This window comes from Lampris incognitus, chromosome 1 (assembly GCF_029633865.1).
Source record: "Lampris incognitus isolate fLamInc1 chromosome 1, fLamInc1.hap2, whole genome shotgun sequence".
Classification (NCBI taxonomy): domain Eukaryota; kingdom Metazoa; phylum Chordata; class Actinopteri; order Lampriformes; family Lampridae; genus Lampris; species Lampris incognitus.
Genome location: NC_079211.1, coordinates 29,275,052 through 29,291,443, shown reverse-complemented (window position 1 = coordinate 29,291,443; position 16,392 = coordinate 29,275,052). Strand labels below are relative to the sequence as shown.

General features: G+C 41.0%; 2 protein-coding genes across 5 annotated transcripts; both read left to right on the top strand.

The window, feature by feature from the left end:
- Positions 1 to 1,663: 1,663 nt before the first annotated feature.
- On the top strand, positions 1,664 to 10,883 carry yif1a (Yip1 interacting factor homolog A (S. cerevisiae)). Of its 4 annotated transcripts, none has more exons than XM_056294785.1 (10): positions 1,738 to 1,784; positions 2,187 to 2,238; positions 2,548 to 2,802; positions 4,869 to 5,110; positions 6,527 to 6,631; positions 8,367 to 8,445; positions 8,578 to 8,635; positions 8,734 to 8,889; positions 9,109 to 9,202; positions 10,114 to 10,883. In XM_056294785.1, exons 4-10 carry the CDS (start codon positions 4,982 to 4,984, stop codon positions 10,270 to 10,272), a joined length of 780 nt encoding a protein of 259 aa, XP_056150760.1. In that variant the 5' UTR covers positions 1,738 to 1,784; positions 2,187 to 2,238; positions 2,548 to 2,802; positions 4,869 to 4,981; the 3' UTR covers positions 10,273 to 10,883. The 4 variants fall into 4 exon arrangements, with proteins under 4 accessions (XP_056150743.1, XP_056150760.1, XP_056150751.1 ...); XM_056294793.1 differs by having other exon boundaries at positions 1,763 to 1,780; XM_056294768.1 differs by lacking the exon at positions 2,548 to 2,802 and having other exon boundaries at positions 1,664 to 1,784.
- Positions 10,884 to 12,792: 1,909 nt separating this feature from the next.
- Positions 12,793 to 15,491, top strand: si:ch211-145o7.3 (forkhead box protein N2). The gene is made up of 4 exons (XM_056277276.1): positions 12,793 to 13,420; positions 14,032 to 14,149; positions 14,461 to 14,513; positions 15,139 to 15,491. Exons 1-4 carry the CDS (start codon positions 12,793 to 12,795, stop codon positions 15,489 to 15,491), a joined length of 1,152 nt encoding a protein of 383 aa, XP_056133251.1.
- The last annotated feature ends 901 nt before the right edge of the window (positions 15,492 to 16,392 follow it).

Genomic DNA, 16,392 nt, shown 5'->3' with positions numbered 1-16,392 from the left:
TACCTGTGCCATAGGGTTAGTGGTTGTGTCAAGCATCTGATGTAAAATTTTGCCCAATCATTATGCGGATTGACAAGACCATACCGGATCGGTTGAGGCACGGGTTAATGACGACTGCCATTGGTGCTGTTCCCTCACAGGGTACCGATGGAAACTATAAAATATGTTGTAGTGACCCCCTGAGAAACAGGGAACAAGCTGAAAGAAGAAGATAAGGTTAGAGATTTCTGGTTTTCACCGTTGTTGTTTCTGGTTACTTCATTCATTGTTATCTGCCACCAAGAGGCACGAAAATATTGAGTTGCATGAACGATGAGAGAAAACTGAGCCTGCCTGTACTTGAGCACGTTTTAACTTGATGCCCATGGACACTGATTCCCACGAAATTAATTACGACTTATAAAAAAGAAACACACGCAACATCCTCTTATACCTCTGAGCTTGATGATATTAGTGTGAGAAGCAATATGGGGTAAAGGTGAACATCTGATTACTAAAGCCACAGGAATGCAATAATGACACAGACATGCCTCCATGTTCCTCTAAATGACATGTTGGCTGCCTGGGTCATTCTCTTTGCATTTTAATGCATCAGCTGTCTTAGTTTGTTCCACTTTAACCAGGAACACCTTGTTTCACATTGATATGATTAGACACGTTCCCACTTGGGAGCTACCAGAGTACTACTGGTGGAGTAGTATTGCAGTTCCACTTGGAGGAATTTGAATTACGTTGCTTAAGAAGTGTAATTTGAAGGAAGTTGCTGAGGGAAGGGCGAGCATTACTAAATGTCTCATTCATTATGTATGCATTCACAAGTATGCTTCCACTACAGAGAAGCTATACTTCAATGGCTATCTGTCCCTGGCTGAACCAGCCTAATCTATGATGCATCACATGGAAGAATTTGTCCACATTTTTGAGGGAGTGGTGGGCAGGGAAATGGTTGTTTCCCCTCACGTTTTTCCCTCCAAATTTTCAGTTACCAGGAGATGTGTTAAATTCCATACCCCTGTATTCATCCTCAATTCACCACATGCACCAAACCACATCACCCCAACCAACCACGCGCGCCCACACCTCACAATGAATATGCATGCGCTCAAAAGGAAATGTTAAGATTTACTTAAAATGTTATGTCATGTGCTTCCACGCAATTAGTAACTTCTTGTATTTTGATCTATTACTGTGTGTGCTCAAGGACATGGAGTCATAATTGCATGGAACCTCTTGACAAAACACTTGAAGTAAATCACAGAAAGTTGAGCACGCATAAAGACATTTTAAGCAAATCAAACGTTTTTTTTTTATGTGGCATCATTGTCCCACCAGACAGCTCTTTAATATGGCAATTCCAGCCGTTGTTGCACAGATGTGAACCCTTTTTCTAAGTACGTGTAAGTGCACTTTTCGAGACGGTCGCATCAATACGCATTACTTTTTCCACGTTACTTTATGTTGTTTATTTTTGTAACTATATCTTTAAGTGGAGATCAATGGTGTCGTGGAGAGTAACATCACCAAAATGTGTTTTTGAAACTTGTTATAATGAATGTGTCGTGTGAGTAGGCGCTCGCTTCGGTAGCTGTTCTGGTGTCAGATTAAAAACTGCCTCGGCAGGTGGTTATATGGAAGGGTGAGGGAGAGAAACGGATCCCGAGTCGGCTCCCAAAAGCCGCTTTAACCCCGGAACATGAAAGGGCTTTAACGCTTGCCGTTTTCTGCCACGCAGGCAACGCGCAAGTCAACCAACCACAGCGAATCACGCAACGTTAGCCGAGTAGGTAGGTGCTAACTCTAGATAGAGCCAAAAAGTATTTTAACGAGTATCTTCTAAAGCAGATTTCTTACCTCTCCTGTTTTGTACCGTGTGTACGGATTACATGACTTTAGCATTGCTGCACGACACCAACATGGATTATAACTAACGTTGCCTGCCTCGGTAGAAGTGAGCGACGTTAGCTCACAGCTAACTTGTTTAGCGTGAGACGTTCGTTGCTCTACTTTAGTACAAGTGTCACTTTGCTAGCTAACCTAGCTAACCAGCCGTAGCTTAGTTATCTTATTTCAGGTCATCTAATACTAGTTAACCAACACGGCAACATATCACTAGACTCGAACATGTGCAACCTCTTATCTGGTTAAATTGGCTAACCGAGTTGGCGTTTTCTCCTTCGTTATTTCAGCTAACGTCAGTGTAACTGACAATGGACCTGCCACATCATGGACATCGAGCAAGTAAGTTTGAAATCATTTTGGACTAAATTAGTAGCTGTTAATGACATTGGTAAGGACATGAAAAATAAACTTTGGAAATCGTTTGCCATCCTGCCTTGTAGAACATTTCCGTTTGCGTATGCATTCAAACGTAAGCATATGTTCTGTCCCAAACCAAAGCACAGAAAAGGACTTATTGACTACCCAGTTTATAATAGGGCATAGAAGACCAAATTTGGTGACTCAAAAAGAGTACTCATGGGTATTGTACAGGTACATTACCTTCTAATGGCAGTTAAAATAAAATTGAATTAATGTTAATTTTTTTAGAAACAAGCAATGGAATACATCGATCAGCCACAACATTAAAACGACCAGAGGCCACTGCCATCAGGGAATACCATTGCCATAAAGGAGTTTACTTGGTCTACAACAATGTTTAGGTAGTTGGTATGTGGAAAAAGTAACATCTACATGAATGCCAGGACCCAAGATTTCCCAGCAGAACATTACCCAGAGCAACACACTGCCTCCGGCGGCTCGCTTTTTTTTCCATAGTGCAACCTGGTGCCATCTCTTCCCCAGGTAAACGACACGCACACACCTGGCCGTCCACATGATGTAAAAGAAAATGTAATTCATCTGAACAGGCCACCTTCTTCCATTGCTCCATGGTCCAGTTCTGACACTTACGTGCCCATTGTAGGCGCTTTCGTTGGTAGACAGACGTCATCATGGGCATTCTGAGCGGTCTGCGGCTACACAGCCCCATACACAGCAAGCTGCGATGCACTGTTTGTTCTGACACCTGTCTGTCATAGCCAGCATTAACTTTTTCAGCAATTTGAGCTACAGTAGCTTGTCTATGGGATCGGACCAGACGGACTAGCTTTCACTCCCCATGCAAATCAATGAGCCTTGGGCGCACATAGAGATAAAACGGTATGAACATTTAATATCACGATTATAGTGACGAAAATTGTCACCGTTATCAGTATTATTGTGGTATTGTTAAAATGTGCTGAAAATGTTCAAGAAGTACTGATACACTGAAATCATTACGCCATCCATTATCCAAACCACTTATCCTGCTCTCAGGGTCGTGGGGATGTTAGTCTATCCCAGCAGTCATTGCATGGCAGGCGGGGAGACACCCTGGACACGCTGCCAGGCCATCACGGGGCCCATTTCACCAAGTTTTATACTGAAAATGACAAATAAATTTAGCAGTACTACGCACTTTTTGTTTGCATAAACATTAAAAAACATAGCCAATACCTTTCTGTAAACATATGACAACCATATCAAATGTGCATTTACATTAAAGATGGCAACATTTGGCCCTGAGGGCAAGGGCCTAACTGCACTTTGTGCACAATTGCAGATAAGAAAACAGAAACCGAAAATACATTTCTTCACACACTCAATGCTCAAGTAATGAGATCTAGTCTTTTATAGATTTCACAACAGTGATTGTGCCCAGACAAGAAGAGCTCGTAAGAGCAATTTTACTTTTCATGCGTCACTGTTGGGAGGGTTTTCTTTTTTTCAGCCCAACTCTGTGATTTTAGCTTGCTAGAGAAGCGATTTTTTTTTTCTCATGAAAAGTTATCCTAGTGCAGATTTAAATGAACACAAAGACCATACTTCAGACCTGGTCCTCTTAGAAGACTGTAAAATCTCTGCCAGAGCACTGTCACTGCCTTCCACCATGTTTACATTGGTGCGTGACAAACCCGCATTGCATGCTGTACCCGTGTGCCTGGTTCCACACTCTAGTCAAGTTTGATGGTGATAATGCACCTTTAAGCTAGTTTACCAACCCCGAAGAAATACTAAACAAGAAGAAAAAGCCCCATGTCCTGGTGACTGTAGCCAACTTTGGTTGACGCTGGACAGTATTTACCATGAGTTTTTCAAAGCACAGTAATCAACATGGTTTTATTGATAATTCAAAATTGGAACGGTAATAATAACCATTGGGAATTTTACTGTGGTTTATCGTGAATTGGTAACCATTTCATCTCTAGGTGCCCAGTTCACCGGTTGTTCTTCCTTGGACCGCTTTTGGTAGGTATTGACCACTGCATACCGGGAACACCCCACAAGACCTGCCGTTTTGGAGATGCTCTGACCCAGTCATCTAGCCATCACAACTTGGCCCTTGTCAAAGTTGCTCAGATCCTTACACTTGCCCATTTTTCCTGCTTCCAACATATCAACTTCAAGAACTGACTGTTCACTTGCTGCCTAATGTATCCCACCCCTTGACAGGTGCCATTGTAATGAGATAATCCATTTTATTCACTTACTGGTTATTCGTTTTAATGTTTTGGCTGATCATGTAAGTCTGTTTTCTGGCAGTGCTGCATGAGGACATTACAGCTTAGGGTTATGGTTTTGTTTTCTATCTTTGGGATGGAGTTGTTCATATTAAATTATCTTCAGAGGTCAGGATTACCAATGTTGCCGTAAAGATAGGGTTGTGTTCCAATTCCGACAAAGCTCAAATATTAGTAAACTCTGATATATGGTATTTTATCAATTTAGGTTCACAATTACTCAAACTGGTAAAGTTTCATTGGCAGTGCACCCTTTGATTTTAACTTTTAATCCACATCATTAGTTTATTACGTCTATCTACTTCCCAGCAAAACCAAGAGCTCGTGCAGCCCCCCCCACAGGAGATCCTCTTCTGTTTGAAGATACCAGCTCCTCAGCACAAGCAGTGAATAGTCAGGCATACTACACTCCTGGGTACAATATGGCTGGACCTTCAACTGGTCCTCAAGGGGGAGCTGGAATCAACGTGTTTTCTGACCCAATGGCCAATGCTGCGATGATGTATGGCTCTTCCCTGGCCAACCAGGGAAAGGATATGGTTAACAAAGAGGTAATATGAAACATGGATTTGATTTTCTGACCAAAAATAGGATTGGATTTCATATTGGTTTTTCAATGGATGTCATGTTTAAAGCAGGTGTATGCTTTAGGTTTAATTAAACTAACTAAGCATCAGGGCTTCTATCCTACCTAACTTTTTCAGATCAATGTTCTTAACCAAATCTATATAAATAACTATTACCACTGACCATGTTTTTGTTCCCATTAAGACCTTTATACAAAAACCAAGCAAATCAACTGATAAAAATATGACACCGTCAGTAAAACCTTTCTCATAATGTCAACTGAAGTATCCCAAGGTTATGTTTCCAAAAGTGTTGCAGTTCGGGAGCCATGTACATTTACAACTTCACAGAAAGGACTCTCCTAGAGAAGCACTCCAACCTGTATTTTTCAACTACTCTAGTGTTACTTTGCCTCTTATTCACTCTGTTTACAAGCAGTCAAAAATCTGATAAGGTGATAGTTCGATTAAGATGTGTACATATGTTTTCAATAATGCGATCTCTTCAATAATCAAGAGTTTACAAAACTTGTTGGCTAGTCCAATTATGAAGTGGAAATTATGTTGTGTGCAACGCCGCTTTCAACATTGTATTTGAGATTTTTTGGAAAATGTCTTCCATTTCTGTATTTTTGTCCAAAAACTAAAGGATACTAAGCTCCTTCATTTTAATGAGCACGATGTTTCAGTCTCGCTCCAGAAATGCAGTTGTTTACCGCTGCTTGCCATGTTATCATTTGTCTGTCGTTTCTGGGTCAGATGCCAGCAGCGGGAATCCATTAACTTTTTTGCATACACACACATACAATTCTCTTTAAGAACTCCAGTTAAGGTGTAAGGTGTATACAAAGCCCGGTAAATCGAAAGATTGATGAAAAATTTTGCTCTTTTTGCATTATCTTGTTCACATTTATCGCAATATGCTTGTGTCAATTTAGACCTTAATTTGATGAAGCCAGTTCAGTTAAGGTGTTTACATGGCAGCTGCAATAATAAAATTATTGCCTTAATCTGATTAAAATTGAATTTTTATCTTGCATGTTAACACATTAATCGTCTTTTCCAATCCGTAGCCTAACGTGTAAATGAAACGTGTTTCTAAGGTGTAGGCTTTTTAGAAAAATTAAACAATGCTAGTAGTACATTTTATGGTGTATTCATCTATTATTGAAATGCAAGCAGCAGATTTTCTTTTATAGAGGGGTTTATAGGATTGTCATGCAAGTGTGAGTATTGATGGTAGAAGCCAAAATAAGCTGATTTTATCAAAATTAAACCAATTGTTGCCATCATCAAGTTAAGTGTTGCTGATGCTGCCGAACTGAACTGTGATTCAATGCATGTTGTTATATTATGTTCTTAATGAGAAAAGTTGATTTCTGTCCATGGTCTGCCTTCCAGATCAGCAGATTTATGTCTGTGAACAAGCTGAAATATTTCTTTGCTGTTGACACCAGATATGTCATGAAGAAACTTATGCTCCTCATGTTCCCCTATACACATCAGGTAATCAAGGCATTTATGCCGTCAGATTTCCTGTCCTATATCAGTGTACATGATGATACAAAATGTTGAAATGTTAAAAGACAAGATAATTTTTTTTTATATTTTTCACCAGTTATCACATTCAAGCCATTCAAAGAAGATAATCAACCACATAATCACTTCTCCAGCATGTGTTCCAGCCTAATTCATAAACATCATAATGCTGTGATTGACATTGCAGACGTAAAAGCACATTTAGCTCAACCAGTTCTCCACACATTATACTAATTGAGATTAAAAGTTATTTCAACAATCAACATTCTGTGCCTTGATAATGTATGCACTCCGCTGACTGAGTGGGAACTGTGTGTCTGTAATAGAACCTGGTAAGATGGTATTTGTAAATAATTTCTGTTTGTTATAATCCGCATGGACCACCAAGCAGTTTGGGTTTACAAAAATAGGATAATTTGTTTTAGTCTAAGATAAGGTGTCATACACAAATGTATACTAGATTATCTAAAATTCTTTTAATTTAACACTAATCCTGAAGATTTACATGCAAACAGATGTCCTTTTTTAATACTTTCTCCACTTTAATATGTATGACAGTAGCTAATCCACAAATATTCAAATCATGAATGCCTGTGAACTTGCTCATTCTTAGACTTAGACTGCTTTTATTTGTCGTGCATGTCTCATACATACAAGGGAACGAAATTGCGTTTCACAAGGACCTCAGTGCCACATAAAAACAAATAACACACAATACATATTAAAAACAAAAAGTGCATTAAAAACAAGAATTACTTCACAAACCTAAACATCACAAGCACACCTGAACATGGACAGTGAGTAAGACGGTCAAAAAGTCATTTTATTGAGGTCTAAGTGTTTGGGCTGTTGAGGAACCTCACAGCCTGAGGAATGAAACTGTTCTGTTTGTTGGAAAGAACTTTCTTGGGAAAAATCTATATGGGACAGTGTTTTGTGCCTTCATCATGACAGTCAAATATGTAAAGGGGTAATAGGTAGTGGGGAGTCTGAGGAAGAAGTGGGAGTTGTGAATAGTATGGTGGCCAGTGATACAGAGAAATTGCAAAAAAAGTCAATGAGATGAGGATCCTTCAAAATAAGACTTTTATTTATGTATCAACAAAGTCTGAGTCACTCTGCAGACCTGACTCAGACTTTGTTGATCACTGGCCACCACAATAGCAAGCAGATATGTTAGAAGAAGTGCTTAAAAGACCTCTACCAATCGATACTACAACGTCATAGCTGAACCGCTGATTCAACCAAGTTTTCGTTGTTTGATGTAGTGAAGGTGCTGCTGTAACAGCACTGATGGTGTGTTAGTTTCAAATTAATATCCGGGATTAGGATTACTTCAGCACGATCCATTATCCAAACCGCTTATCCTACGTAGGGTCATGGGAAGCAGGAGCCTATCCTAGCAGTCATTGGGTGGCAGGCAGGGAGACACTTCAGCATTACTACAATTAATATGGTGTGCATACACCTATGGACACATTGTTAGTGAATTAAATAAAAATGACGGTATTCATAATTGTAGCTTTAGCTATAATTGTCTAAATTTTGGCCTGTTGTATTACCTGTGTAGTAACCCTGCAAATCTGTTATCTCAAGCAGGTAGAAACAAACACAGAATTATTTACAAATACTATTTCATCCAAGTCAATCAACACTCATGTCCAAAATTACATTATGTATAATTTATATATGTTTCTGCCAGGACTGGGAAGTTCGCTACCATCGAGACACTCCACTTACACCAAGACATGATGTGAATGCACCTGATCTTTATATACCAAGTAAGTTATTTTATGTCAAGCTTAATTTTAATGTAAACTAGCCTCTTAACTAAATCTATTGGATATTGAACAAACCATACAAGTGTTTCAACTTGTCAGTTTTCAATATTGAATGTACTTATTATCTTTTAGCAATGGCTTTCATAACCTACATTTTGCTTGCCGGAATGGCCCTTGGCATTCAAAAAAGGTAAATTATTTTCACCCATGTAATTTCCTTTTCCCTACCAAGAAATAAGTTGGTGTCAAATCGTTGTCTAAAAAGCAGAGACTTGTCTTCACTTGCAGGTTCAGTCCAGAGGTGCTTGGGTTGTGTGCCAGCACTGCTCTAGTATGGATCATCATTGAGGTGTTGGTGATGTTGCTGAGTCTTTACCTGCTGACTGTACACACTGACCTCTCAACTTTTGATCTGATCGCCTACAGCGGCTACAAATATGTTGGGTGAGGGTTGTGTCTTACTTTAGATAAGTTTTTTTTTATTTTTGTCATAATGAACACAGGTTTTTCATCCTTCACATTTTAACTTGGATTTATTTTTGATATATGTTTTAGTTAATTGGATACTTTGTAACTATGCCTTGGCTGTGTGAACTGTGTCCCAAATTGACGGTGCAGGTATTTAAAATTTTATTGACGTGCACTGGTTTATATCTTTCTTAGGATGATCTTCACAGTGCTTTGTGGCTTACTGTTTGGCAGTGATGGCTATTTTGTGGCTCTTGCCTGGTCCTCCTGTGCCCTCATGTTCTTTATTGTAAGTAATTTCCATGATTATTACCATCATCCACTATAACAATAAAGCATTTTTAATCATTAAAACAATTTGTGTCCAAATGAATTGGCACAATTCCAATACATTTTCTGAAAACCTCAAAATCAAATCAATTGAAGACACATTTTTAATTATGTTGTTGCTTTTAAGTTAGGAAATGCTACTGTTGCTCCAATATTAACTAAAAGGAGCTTTCTCATCTTTAAAGAAACCCTGTGAAACCAAAGAACTATGAATACCCTGCGCATATTTAACTTAGTGGTGACAAAAGGAGACATTGCTTTAGTTCACAAAAGGTACACTGCATACAAGGAGACTGAAATCCGGTTGTGTTTAGCTTTTCTTTTTTCTCCACCACTGCAATTTGAACAGTAGTGAATGCATGTCACATGCAGGTACATCAGGTTCACTCTGTAATGATGTCAGCAACAGCTGTGTTAAATGAATCACGTATTGTGTCACAGTGAATTACAAGTACTTGGATCCTGCTGGTTCAGTCTATCCTGTGTTCTTCCATGAAGGCATTGACGTAAATGTAATGTAGCGGGTTTGAATAATCTTACATGCAATCCCGTCTGTCTACCATATCTATCATTCTTCATTATCTTGTTAAAATAGAGTTGCTCCCCCAAAAGACATTGAAAATAAAGATATATCCCACATGTTCTCTTTAACACATGAATTGTTGGTTGGAGTATACTGAGCAAACTAGAAACAACTTGAGTATACTGGTGTTCTATTTTTGCACTTCTGATGGTTAATAATTGATTATCTTTCAAATTAGCCTGCCAACCTCCCTGTGTGTTTTGTACCTTTTGTGAATTTTCTTGTTGCACATTGTGACTCAGGTGTCCATATGTTGTATAATGAGAATATTCTTAAACTCTCCACAGGTCCGTTCTCTGAAAATGAAGATTCTGTCGTCCCTGTCGTCTGACGCGATGGGGGCTGGAGCAAGTGCCAAACCTCGTCTCCGCTTGTATATAACTGTGGCTACTGCTGCCTTTCAGCCAGTTATAATATACTGGCTAACCTCTCACTTGGTGAGGTGACCATGAGGAGTGCATGATACCCTGGAGTCTATTCGAATTGGACCCACCAAACAATCTGTGGATGCCCACATACAAACCTGTTGGAGTGTCACACCTGCCTTTCATGCCCTTGTCAGTCAGCTCAAAATGTATGTACTTACAAGCTTGAGCTTTAACTTGTGTTTAGCTTGTCAGATGGAGGAGTTCATAACAAACTGGCTTTACTGATTTACCAGTATAGTGCAAGATTGTGTTCTAGACAGAAATTGTCTTTGCTGGAGGCCTTTTGCTTTTCCCCATAAGTGTAACGCTGACAAATGTTTTTGGTGACCTCAACTTAAAGAACAACATTATAAGATGTGTTCAATTATATTTCAAAATATTACTCTGACAAGTAAAATTCACTCTTCTACAATATCTCTGGATATACTCCAGTACGTACCCCCCTCTACCAGCAAAAACACTCAATGTCTGAGTACCTAATTTCTGGTATGGTAATTTTGCTTAATTATCTACATTTATCTTGTGAATCCTTGTTTTATTTATCAAAATTTGACAGCATGGCAATGTTTTGATTGGTTTTTGTTTTTGTTTTTTGTAGAAAAATAAATATATATAGCCTTATGGATCAATTTTTGACTTTTTAAGCTTATTCAAAATATGAAGCTACGATTTGGTTCGTATCATACGCTGTGCAGTGTTAACCAAATGTCTTGAGCGAGCCTGTCGTATCCATTCCGTTTACTCATAAAAACCCAGTTGCCACCCCCACCCCCCCAAAAAAAACTTTGTTGATGATATAATGCCGGGCTTTTATTCTGGCTGAGACAGACGTTAGGAGACGTAACCTACGAAACACCCAGTGATTCGAAACCCGCGTTAAAAGGTTTTAACAGTATCGTCCAAGACGGATGACCTTCTTTTAGTTCTTATGTGTTTTAGTCTCCACTTTGCACTGCTGTGGGCTGGGGAAACGGCATTTCGTTTCACTCCATGTGCGCAATTACAGGACTGTTCCCGACTCCTGACCGGCGGGCGTGATCAGACGGTAACCCTAGATTCGCGAAACTCGCACATGCGCGCTCTTTAGCATAGCGTTGGTGTGAGAAAAGGGTAAAAATCCCGCGAGGGTTTCGCAAATCTAAGGTTACCGTGTAGACATGACCGTCACTGGCACGGGGACGCGCTGGGGACGCGCCAACTGCAAAGCGTCCTTTCCGTTTCCATGGATACAGCGGAGCGAGGTGTCCCGGTACTCCGTTATAACATCTGCGCTTCATGTTCAAACTTTTACCAAGGAAGAATTAAACAACGCTGGATCTTTGACCACGGCGTTTTCTGACGGTTCGGTAAGGCAGCCGAAGCATTTATTGCACGTAAAGTGTGTGTGTGTGTGTGCGGGAGGGGGGGGTCATTGATAGGTTACCTGCTGAGAGCAACAAGGGGCTTTCTTGACTAGTGAGGTGTAACTTTATATTGTACCGCCATTTTCCTACTGAACTTCATTGCAGAGCCATGTGGCCATATTAATGTTATGGCTTTTTTTGTTTTTGCGCGCTCCTTGCATAACTGATTTGCGGTGTTACCTGCGTTAAATGTCGACTTCCTCGTTTTTAGGCATCAAACGGATGGTTCACTTGTAGTAGTTGCCGGCAAGTGTGTGTGCGTTATCGAGGTCCTACACCTGCTGACTGTCCGCTTCACCTTTTACGGCTTTAACAAAACTGGAGAGAGTTGGGCTGCTAGCGTGTGCACAGACAGCCTACAAAGGACTTTGCACATTATGTCAGTGAATGCTCATCAAGGGGGTAAAAAGTAGGTAACAATTAACTCGAATCAAGTTTATATTGAGTTTCTTCTAAACTCAATATAAACTGTGACTTATTATTCAGATCCTGTGTCAATTATGAAGTATGTAATGACAAGGGGCGTCCGGGTGGCGTAGCGGTCTATTCCGTTGCCTACCAACACGGGGATCGCCAGTTCGAATCCCCGTGTTACCTCCGGCTTGGTCGGGCGTCCGTCCCTACAGACACAATTGGCTGTGTCTGCGGGTGGAAAGACGGATGTGGGGTATGTGTCCTGGTTGTTGCACTAGCGCCTCTTGTCGGTCGGGGCGCCTGTTCGGGGGGAGGAGGACTAGCGGGATCCTCCCACGAGCTACGTCCCCCTGGCGAAACTCCTCACTGTCAGGTGAAAAAAGCGGCTGGCGACTCCACATGTATGTGGTAGTCTGCAGCCCTCCCCGGATCAACAGAGGGGGTGGAGCAGAGATCGAGATCGGTACGGCTTGGAACAGTGGGTTAATTGGCCGGATACAAATAGGGGAAAAAAGGGCGAAAAAAGAGGGGAAAAGTATGCAATGGCAGATGCATTTACGGCTGTTTTGACTGAAATCATTTTGTCATGGTACTAGGTTGTCCATGTCTAATCCTGCTTTATCTTTACCATTGTCCTTCAAACTATTTTTGTTTCATTCATGGTTTATATTTCAACAGGTTTACAACTGAATGACGCTGGACATTTTCAGTGGGGAGAGAGATGGAGAGTAGCTCTGAGACACTGCCAGCCTTTCCACCCTCTTCACCCTGTCTCACCGCTCCCGGTGGGGCCCTGCCATTCTCCTCCTCTCTTGAGCAGACCTCCTCAAATGTCCATGTTTCACTCCCACTTTCGCCTCCCTCTTTCCCGCCGTCCCCTGTCTTGCTCTCCCCCACCGCCTCCGAATCATTTCACTCTTTATCTTTCTCGCAAAGCTTGTCCACTCAGTGCCTCGAAGAGCAAAACGTTTACTGCCTCAGCTCGGCAAACGTGTCCGACCAGGATGATTTGACCTGCCTCAGCTGGCTGCATCAGAGGGGCAACTTGCTACCGCTGCAGCCCTTGTCAAAAATGACACAACTGCTCCAGCTCGAGGCACAGCCCTCTGTGCATATCAAGCAACCTCCTTCCTCCTCATCCAAGCCCCCATATTCCTTCAGTAGTCTTATCTTCATGGCCATAGAGTATTCACCAGAGAAGAGGCTTCCAGTGAAAGGTATCTATGAATGGATTGTTAACAGCTTCCCCTACTACAGGACAGCTTCTGGAGGTTGGAGGAACTCTGTCCGGCACAATCTTTCTCTAAGTAAGAGCTTCCGTCGCATTCACAGGGACAAGAGCCAGGTGGGTACACACTGTCATTCAGGATGTTCACTTTCCTAGTTAAAGTATAGTGTAACTGGACAATCTTGTTTCAAACCTCCTATGCTGGCAAGATGCCATCCTGCTGAAATGTCCTGTTGAAAACCCCTAAATCCTCAACAGCTCCTGCTCTTAACCTTCTTTCTTCCTCAGTATGGAGAGACAAAAGTGAAAAAAGAGGACTACCCCATGAGGATCAATCAGGTATTACATGGTCAATAGAGTCCGTCTACATTAGTCCACATCCAGCTTCCCGTTTTTAAAAAAGGAGATATGTCAAGGGTTTTAAATGGCTGAAATAATTACTCCATTAGACTGTATAGAAGCTCGTCGAGAAGATTCAGCAACATTGTAAGTTTCTCAATACTGAAGCACTGGGTGAGGTTTTTGTCTGTGTGATTCTAGATGATGCTCAACCAATTTTAATGAGGTCTGGGATAAAAGATGTGAACCCATCCTTTAAAGCTGTTATACAGTTTAATGTGTTGGTACTGCGTAATATCGGTGTTGTGATAGGATCGTTGTTTTTTTCTTCTATAATGTTCCAAAATCAAGTGTTGCAAAGTTTCAAGTATTACTTTTGTGTGTTTTAGTCAGTTGGGAAGGGGTCACTGTGGTGTGTGTGCCCGGAGTACCGGCCAGCACTCCTTGAAGTGCTTAGGAAGACCCATTATTACCACAGCACAAACAGCAACCTGTTGAATAAATCTGCACTGTGAGTATGAGCATATGTTTACAATACCTGCAGTCTCTGTACTAAGTTTAGTATTAACTTTTTGTACATTTTCAATTGTCGGGTTAATCATTTGATGTGTTAATAGGGTATACTCCTCGGGACTGGTCTTTATATTTAAAATTCTTTAAGTGGAAATACTTATTGGGGCAAGGTATATTTTTTCATGTGTTCTAGATTTCTATCACCTCTAAAATGACTAATATAATTTTCAGATTTTTTTAATCAACATAACTGAATTCAACTTGTCGCCCATCAATATCTGTATGTGTGTGTGTGTGTGCACACGACAGTTTGGAGGAAGCAGACTATGGAGAGTCTCTATGTGACTCTGTGGAAATCACAGGTTAGTAAGCACCTTGGCATGTCAGATTAATTTCCCCAGACACATAGTATTTGACATTTCTGGGATTTCTATTTGACTTGTATGTACATGTCATCAATTAAAGAGTAGCTATCTCTGGCACCTTTTATTACCTGTGGCTTTCTTCTTGCTGGCTTTCTCAGCATGCAGAGTGATTTTTTTGTTTGTGTTCTATTGTCATGACAACAACCCTCTATTACCCTGGCAACACAGTCTCAGCAACAGGCAGACTAGATTCCTTTATGTGCCCTCCATTCATTTCTCAGCTTATGCTTTTTATAGGGAAGCACTAACCAAGCCATCTTTCAATGGGTTAGTAAGCTAACCTGTATGCATGTTTATGTGTACACACGTGTGTGTATATATCAATATCAGAAACATGTTTATTGGCCATGTAGGTTTGCACATACATGGAATTTGACTCCGGTTTCGTGGCTCTCTCAGTGTACTTATCATAGAATAACAACACGACAACACAACAATCTTCAGATATATACACAAGGATTGACTATATACAGGTGAAATAAGAGGTGATAAAGTGCAATGGTGCAAGTGGATTGAACATTATTTTGGACATTCAGTTCTAATTCTGGCCTGATTCATACAGATTCTCTTCCTCAAAACCTCCTCCTATCCACGCCCTCACCCGAAGCCCTAATGTCGGATAATCTGACGCTGTCTGAAAACCCACCCTGTCCTCTGACGCCTGATCATGAGGAGCTTGTTACCATGGAGCCCATTGAATACCAAGAAGAGGTTGCTGAGGAGATGGAGAAAGACCCTTTGTCAGATAGCGGGTACATAGAGTTACACTATTACCAGTGTCATCAATACCAGTATCTGGTCTTGCCAGGTGATACAGATCTGGATCTTGAGACGGTAGAGATCCTACAGCTTGATGCTGAGGCCCAGGAGGCTGCTGGGTCTCTGCTTGACCTTGCAGGAGGTGGTGGACATTAATATCCAGACATTAATGTCCAATTTGATGCAACATTCACTACTGATCTAACCAGGCAGCAAAGTGGGAGCAAGCGGGTCAACAAACTGATTATCTATCATATGTTAAATATGTTTTTAAACTTAGATGATGGGGGTGAATTGATCATATTTGGCAAACCTACTGTGTTTCATATGTTGACACTGCCCTGATGCTTTTATGTTGGTGTGGGTATGTAAATATAGACTACTTTATCTGATGCACTGGAAAAAAATGTTACTTCAACTGTATTTTCTCTAAGTCATAGAGGCACTTTTGGTGGAGAGTCTCAATTTTTCTCTCCTAGCATACATCAAGGCTCCAGAATAACATTAAACCCAGAAATGAATGTGAATTTTTGAACTGAGGTTTCAAATCCAAAACATTATGACTACCTGCCTAATACATTGTTGGTCCACTGTGTGCTGCCAAAACAGCACCAACCCACCAAGGCATGGACTCGACAAGACCCCTGAAGATGTCCTGTGGTATCTGGCACTAAAACATTAGCAGCAGATCCTTCAAGTCCTGTAAGTTGCGAGGTGGAGCCGCTGTGGATCAGACTTGCCAGTCCAGCACATCCCACAGATGCTCAATTGGATTGAGATCTGGAGAATTTGGAGGCCAGGGCAACACCTTGAACACTTAATCATGTTCCTCAAACCATTCCCAAACAATGTGTGCAGTGTGGCAGGGCACATTACCATGCTGAACGAGGCCACTGCCATCAGGGAATACTGTTGCCATGAAGGGGTCTACCTGGTCTGCAACGATGTTTAGGTAGGAAGCATGTGTCAAATTGATGTCCACATGAACGGACACAGGGTTTCCCAGCAGAACATTGCCCAAAGCATCACATTCCCTCCACCAGCTTGTCTTCCCACA